The sequence below is a fragment of the Labeo rohita genome, unplaced genomic scaffold (genome assembly GCF_022985175.1).
Source record: "Labeo rohita strain BAU-BD-2019 unplaced genomic scaffold, IGBB_LRoh.1.0 scaffold_120, whole genome shotgun sequence".
Classification (NCBI taxonomy): Eukaryota; Metazoa; Chordata; class Actinopteri; order Cypriniformes; family Cyprinidae; genus Labeo; species Labeo rohita.
Genome location: NW_026127340.1, coordinates 39,990 through 47,876, shown reverse-complemented (window position 1 = coordinate 47,876; position 7,887 = coordinate 39,990). Strand labels below are relative to the sequence as shown.

Below are 7,887 nucleotides of genomic sequence, written 5' to 3'. Positions count from 1 at the left end.
ACCAACACATTTGGTTGTTACGATTATTGCCATTACAATTTATTATCATTTAACATTTTATTCAGTTTGTTAGTTAATTTTTCTTCTCCCACCTCAGTTCATGAACCACTGTTTATTGTTCCACAGGTGTTACCATATCCTCACATTTATAGTTTCTGTGGTTTACAAAAGATATTTCTGTGGCTTGATATGCATTTGATAGCTGTTGTTCAAAGCAAAAACATTGTGTCTTAGTTTTTGTAAACCTTCTAAGGCATTTTGTATCACTGGGCTGCTACTCTTAGAGCACAATAATAGAGAGCTGAATCTGACAGAGTTACGCCAGTAATGGTGAGTTCAGTGGATGTTTGGGATGTAGTTGGCCGAAACCGTTCATCTGTTTTACGCTCTGCACTATTTGATCGAGCTCCTTTTAGAAGTAAATACTGAGGTTCTGTGTTGGGATACTGTCTGTACCAGTAAAGATAAACATAATTGCTGCTTGTATCATATGTGCAGCTCAGTGTCACAGACTCTCCTTCTCTCTTGATCATATTAGTCTCCTTGTTTGGTGTAATGCTGTCAGCAAACACACCTGCAATAAAATATAAGACATAGCAATTGCACATTAAACCATCAGCCCTTCCATAAACCAAAACATCATGGTAAAGGCACCATTTTTTTTTTAAAGTGTAAAATATATTCACCTGAAATCGTTATTAGAATCAGTAGCAGGCATATCTCCATGTTAATTCCTTAGTTTATATTAAATTTTATATATAGTTTATAGTTTTAATTTTTTATTTATGTATTTATTTTATCACAGCTTAATGCTGTTTTGGAGGTTTTATAAACGTTTAATAAATGAAATAAATGATTGAGATGGATGCACAGATGAATGACTGCAGTGGGGAGGTGCTCTGCTGTTATGAATAGTGTGGGTGTGGTCACTGACATCATAACCAATCATCTATCCCTTTATATTTCAAATTGTAATTATACAGAGTAGTGCTGCACGATTAATCGTATCGCAATCGCGATGTCAGCCTGTGCGATTATATGACGGCAAAATGTTGCGATTATATTAAAAAAGTGTGGACTTGAGAACACCTACTTTCTGAGACAGTTTGCTGATTTTCCGTACCGCTAACAACACAAACAAACAAACAAAAAAGATTAAAACAAAAAATCTGACAGTCTCTCAGTATAGGCAGTGCACGTGTGGCGTGCGCGTGTGCGTGCGTGTTCACTTGTGTGCGCAGCGTGGATGGATGCCGAGGAGATCGACACTGATCTGGTAGCCAAAAAAAAATATAAAATATATATATATATATATATGGCGATATTTTGGATTTGAGATTACTGACATTGACCAGAGAGAGGTACTGTGCAAGAATTAGAGGCCCTGTTTTAGGCCCTGGACAATGCTAAGTACAGGTGTAAATAGGGGTGTAAAACGTTTTCAGCTTGTCCACTTTTGACCACATCCACTTTTCAAAATCCCGTTTGTGTCCCCCTCACTTTCAAATTCGTTTGTTAAATTAATGTCTCGTATTGTAGAAAGCACGCTCAGCGCCGCTGAGAATTCGCACGATCCTTAAAACGAAACCGAAAGTAAAACGCGCACGCGCCTTCAAAAGCAATTTTAATACGCGCTTTTAGAGAGCGGTTCCACAGTGCGCGCAAATTAGGCTACATAACATATATTATTTATATAGCTCTGTATCATGCTTGAAAAAATTGGTCTCTATTTGCACTTTGAATATTGAGTGAGTAGCTTAGCCTACTTTGATTATGGCTGCACCATTGTTTGCACTTAATACAGCTATTTTTTGTTTAGACTATTTTTATTTATACTGTTTTTATTTATATTTGTAAAAAAGATCTTCAGTTAGGAGGTCAAACGTTCTAGAAGCTCATAATTCATGTACAGTTCTAATGTCTGAAAAGAATCAAAATCATACAGGAGAGACGCCAGTCAGTTGAGTTTGTAATGTATGAAAATGCAGGAATGTGATCAGAAGTGGTCAAAAGTGGACAGAAGAGACGGATTAAAACGCCAGGTGTAAACAACTGTGTCTCCATTGTCCACTTGTGATCCGACCAAAAACATATCCAGTTTCCTTTTCAAAAGAGTTTACACAGAGTATATTTTACATTCTTCATAAATGTCCGTTTGTTTGGGCAAAATCTTTAAAATATCTTATTTTTGTAAAAATGTGTATGTTTTTATTTTATTTAATTTAGCTATACTTTTGAGAAAATAAGCTTACATTAATGCAAATGCTATTTCATTTGGTAAAAATAATTTATTTTGAAACCATTTCTAGTGTTACAAATACACATTTCTGCATTATCACTAATCTGTGTGTGCGTTTTCTTTAAAAACCCATCAAGTTGACTCACAATGCAATCGCAATCGCGTATCGCAATATTGACCTCAATAATCGCAATATGAAAATTTTCCCAAATCATGCAGCCCTAATACAGAGGATTTGTGTATATCAGTTTAATCGATGAGAGCTACTTAAAATCAAATCAATATTTATCAGCCTAATGAGAAAATAACTCTTCTTATGCAATTTATTCTCACTGTGGATCTTAGGATAATCTACATAAGGCAAACCGTTGTATTACACCTTAATTAAACCAACATTGTTCTTGCAATTCATATTGATCCATTTGACACAGCTTCTAGTTGAATTCCCCTTTCTTACTGAATATTTTATTTATATAAGTCAAATAATGTTGGTTTTGTAACATTCTAGATTTTTTCGTCTATTTTTGTTTAAAGAAGTAGAAGTAGAAGTAGAAGTTTCACATTTTTCTATGAAATGTCAAATTAATTTTTCTGTAAAACAGCTGTTTGTTTTAGTTCATTATCATATCTCTTCATCTTTTCATGTGCTCCTAAATTGTTTAGCAGGTGTTACCACATTCTGTTATTTACAGTCTCAGTGGTACATGTGGTATTATAAACATTTTAAAGCTGAGTTTTAAAGCAAGAATCGTGTGTGGGAGTTTTTGTAAAGCCTCCATGGCATTTTGTATCACTGGGGTCCGACTGTCAGAGCACAGTAATAGAAAGCTGAATCTGGCAGAGTTACGCTCTTAATAGTGATTTCAGTGGATGTATGGGATGTAGTCGACTGAAACCGATCTGGTATATCCTCAAGTCTGTATGACCGAGCACCTTTCTGCAGTAAATACTGAGGTTCTTTATTAGGATACTGTCTGTACCAGTAAAGATAAACATAATTGCTGCTTGTATCATATGTGCAGCTCAGTGTCACAGACTCTCCTTCTATCTTGATCATATTAGTATCCTTGTCATTTGGGTTAATGCTGTCAGAAAACACACCTGCAATAAAATTGCAATTGCACATTAAACCAACAGCCCTTTCCATGAACCAAAATTCCATTTTTGTTAAAAACAGCATTTGATGATTTAAAATGTTAATTATATTCACCTGAAATGATGAGAATCATTACCAGACAGACCTCCATGTTAATACCTCAGTTTAAAAAAAAAAACATTGGTTTTGATCACAGCTTATTGTTTTTGAGGTTCATACATGCAAGCTTGTGTAAACGTGATGCATTAATTAAAGGATTGAAATGGATGCATAGATAAATGACTGCAGTGGGGAGGTGCTGTCGAATCCATTCCACCCCGATATCCGGGTCTGGTGGTAGCACTTTTAGCATAGCTTAGCATAGATCATTGAATCTGATTAGACCGATAACATTGCTCAAAAATAGCCATATATAATGACAATATTTTTCCTATTTAAAACTTGACTCTTCTGTAGTTACATCGTGTACTAAGACTGACGTAAAATGAAAAGTTGCGATTTTCTAGGCTGATATGGCCAGGAACTATACTCTCATTCCAGCGTAATAATCAAGGGACATTTAATGCCGTACCAAATGTGCAGCAGGCGCAATGATATTACGCAGCGCCTGAAAGTGACTGGCATTAAGTTTGTGTAGATGCAGAGTAGAGTAGATGCGTAATATCATTGTCTTAATATTATTTACTTTGATCCTCTCTCACTCCCATTAAATAAGCAGGTGTTACCATATTGTGGTGTGTATATTTTCTGTGGGTTATATGAGAGATAAATGTGGTTTGGAGTAATAGGATTAATATTGTTCAACTTTTTGTGAGTTTTTGTAAAGCCTCTCAGGCATTTTGTATCACTGGGGGCTGTTGCTCTTAGAGCACAATAATAGAGAGCTGAATCTGACAGAGTTACACTCCTAATAGTGAGTTCAGTGGATGTCTGGGATGTAGTCGACTGAAAGCGTCGATCTGGTATATCCTCTTCACGGTTGCTTGATCGAGCACCTTTCCACAGTAAATACTGAGGTTCTGAGTTGGGATACTGTTTGTACCAGTAAAGCGAAACATCATTGCTGATTGTCCTGTATGTGCAGCTCAGTGTCACAGCCTGTCCTTCTTTACTGATTTATAGCATCCTTGTCTTTTGGTCCAATGCTGTCAGGAAATACTCCTGAATATAAATTTTAGACACACAACAGTACAAAAATCAGCCCATTTAAAAGTTAGTTTTGAAAAACAATGTGATTTCATTGTATTTTACTGTACCTGATACTGTTACGACAAGCAGTAGTAGATGTTTCTCCATGTTCATGCTTTTGATCAGATTTCTTCTGAAATTTTTTTCCTGTTGCTGTTACTTCAGTTACTATATGTGGAGAGGTCTGATGTTTAGTAATGTGGGTGTGGCTAATGACATCAGGTCCAGTCACTCCTCTTTTTTTTCCCTGTATACTGTACATTTCTTTTGATTTTGTATGAGAGAGAGGCATCCTGTTAACACTGTGGGCCTCAAAGCACAGTAGTACACAGCAGAGTCAGACACATGCAGTCTATGGATTGTCAGTGGAACTGATTTTGATGGTTTCACCTCAGAGTAAAATCTCTCCTGGAACTCTGTTCCGTTAATTCCTCCTCCATATGAATTCCTTTGTAACACAAGTTTAGGTGATTCATCTGTTCTCTGTATGTACCAGAAAAGATCTTGTGATTGTGAGGTTGTAGTATATTTGCAGTCCAGTGTTACTGATTCTCCCTCAAATTCAGTAGCATTTTTAAGTGACTGATCCACTGTGTCATCTGATTGGCATCCTGTTAAAACAAAATAATTATTCTGTCAAAACAGCATTATAGTGTAGAAATTAAACCAAACATTCAAGAGTAATATACCAAACATACCAAGAATAAGCTAATCCCAATATTATTAATATCAGCCATAGTTTCATTGTTTGTTCTTCAAGGTGATAAAGTGGTACCCAAAGAATAGACAAATCACTCAGTAACTGAAAAAAGTGAGTGATTCAGACAAAGTAGTATAAAAGGGAGGAGCTCACAACACTGTCAGATACTCACTGTTAACAATATCAGTATAGAGTTGCATATCTCCCTCTCCTGGTTACTTTGATTGTTTACATCACTGTATGAGCCATGCTGAAGACATGACAACTAAGCAAACTGAATTACATATAGAAGTATGTTAAAAAAATTTTCTAGTTTGATCCTCTCCACTCTCACATACTTCAGAACTGTTCAACAGGTGTTACCACATTCTGTTATTCACAGTTTCAGTTTACAAAGATGTACTTGTGGTATGATAAACATTTGATTACTGACATTTCTGTGGTTTGATACTCATTTGATAGCTGTTGTTCAAAGCAATAACAGTGTGTTTGAGTTTTTGTAAAGCTTCTCAGGCATTTTGTATCACTGGGCTACTACTCGTAGAGCACAATAATAGAGAGCTGAATCTGAAAGAGTTACACTCGTAATAGTGAGTTCAGTGGATGTTTGAGATGTAGTTGGCAGAAACCGTTGATCTGTAACACCCTGTCCTCCATTTGATCGAGCACCTTTCCACAGTAAATATTGAGGTTCTGTGTTGGGATACTGTCTGTACCAGTAAAGATAAACATTACTGCTGCTTGTATCATATGTGCAGCTCAGTGTCACAGACTCTCCTTCTCTCTTGATCATATTAGTCTCCTTATTTGGTGTAATGCTGTCAGCAAACACACCTGCAATAAAATATAAGACATAGCAATTGCACATTAAACCATCAGACCTTTCCATAAACCAAAACATCATTCTGGTAAAGGCACCATTTGATTTTGATTTTTAAAGTGTAAAATATATTCACCTGAAATTGTTATTTGAATCAGTAGCAGACATATCTCCATGTTAATTCCTTAGTTTAAATTGGTTTTAATCACAGTTTTGATCACAGCTTAATGATGTATTGGAGGTTTTATAAACTTTTAAATAAATGAAATAAATGATTGAGATGGATGCACAGATGAATGACTGCAGTGGGGAGGTGCTCTGCTGTTATGAATAGTGTGGGTGTGGTCACTGACATTACAACCAATCAGCTATCCTGTTTTATTTTGTATTGTAATTATACAGTGAATTAGTTTGTCAATTTATCTGATGTGAACTACTTTAAATGTAATCAAATCAATGCTTATCAACTTATAAAAAGGTGACACGTTTTATGCAATCTATTCTCACTGTGGATCTTGGAGTAATCTACATAAGATAATAGCAGTTGTCTTACACCGTTATAAAACCATCATTGTTCTTGCAGTTCATATTAATTCAATTGACACAGCTTCTAGTTTAATTCCCCTTTTTTATTCAATATTTTAATTCACATGAGAGGTCAGAAAAAGTAGTTCCCGTTTTGTAAATCTATAAATTAAGATTTTTGTTTGTTTTTATTTAAATGTTTTATGAAGTGTCACATTTATTTTGCTGTAAAACAGCAATTTGATCAAAAGCTCGTTATTATTATCCCCCCTTATCTACTCTCTTCATGTGCTCATAAATTGTTCAGCAGGTGTTACCACATTCTGTTATTTACAATTTCAGAGGTACATGTGGTATTATAAACAATTGATTACTGAGTTTTAAAGCAAGAATTGTGTGTGTGAGTTTTTGTAAAGCCTCCCTGGCATTTTGTATCACTGGGTCTCAGGAGTTACACTCTTAATAGTGATTTCAGTGGATGTATGGGATGTAGTCGACTGAAACCTATCTGGTATATCCTCTACGCTGCTGTATGACCGAGCACCTTTCCGCAGTAAATAGTGAGGTTCTTTATTAGGATACTGTCTGTACCAGTAAAGATAGATAAAATTGCTGCTTGTATCATATGTGCAGCTCAGTGTCACAGACTCTCCTTCTCTTCTGATCATATTAGTATCCTTGTCATTTGGTTTAATGCTGTCAGCAAACACACCTGTAATAAAATTGCAGTTGCACATTAAACCAACAGCCCTTTCCATGAATCAAAATTCCATTCTTGTCATAAACAACATTTGATGATTAAAGTGTTAATTATACTCACCTGAAATGATGAGAATCAATAGCAGACATCCTTCCATTGGTTTTGATGTCAGCTTGAGGTTTATACATGCAAACTTGTACACGATTGATGAATAAAATAAATGATTGAGATGGATGCATAGATGAATGACTGCACTAGGGAGGTGCTCTGCCGTTTATGAGTAGTGTGGGTGTGGTCACTGATGACATAACCAATCAAATCTTTCTTTTAGGCAATACTTATCAGCTTCAATAAATCTTTTTTTTTTTCAGTCTCATATTGTGGATCATAGAAAAATCTACATGAGGCAAACAGTTGTGTTAAAATTCTTATTAAACCATAATTGTGCTTTCTTGTAAAACACATATTTATCCATTTGACATAACTTCTCAGGCAGGTGTTACCACATGCTGTTACTTACATCTCAGTGGTACATGTGGTAAACATAAACATTTGATTACTGACTTTTAAAGCAAGAATTGTGTGTGTGAGTTTTTGTAAAGCCTCTCTGATAATTTGT

General features: G+C 35.5%; 1 gene segment (V, D, J or C); it reads right to left on the bottom strand.

The window, feature by feature from the left end:
• Window positions 1-263: 263 nt before the first annotated feature.
• LOC127157769 (T cell receptor alpha variable 3-like) lies at window positions 264-4,631 on the bottom strand. The segment is given in 3 exon segments: window positions 264-574; window positions 4,184-4,496; window positions 4,592-4,631. Coding segments are annotated over 3 exon segments (664 nt in total).
• Between the last annotated feature and the right edge of the window lie 3,256 nt (window positions 4,632-7,887).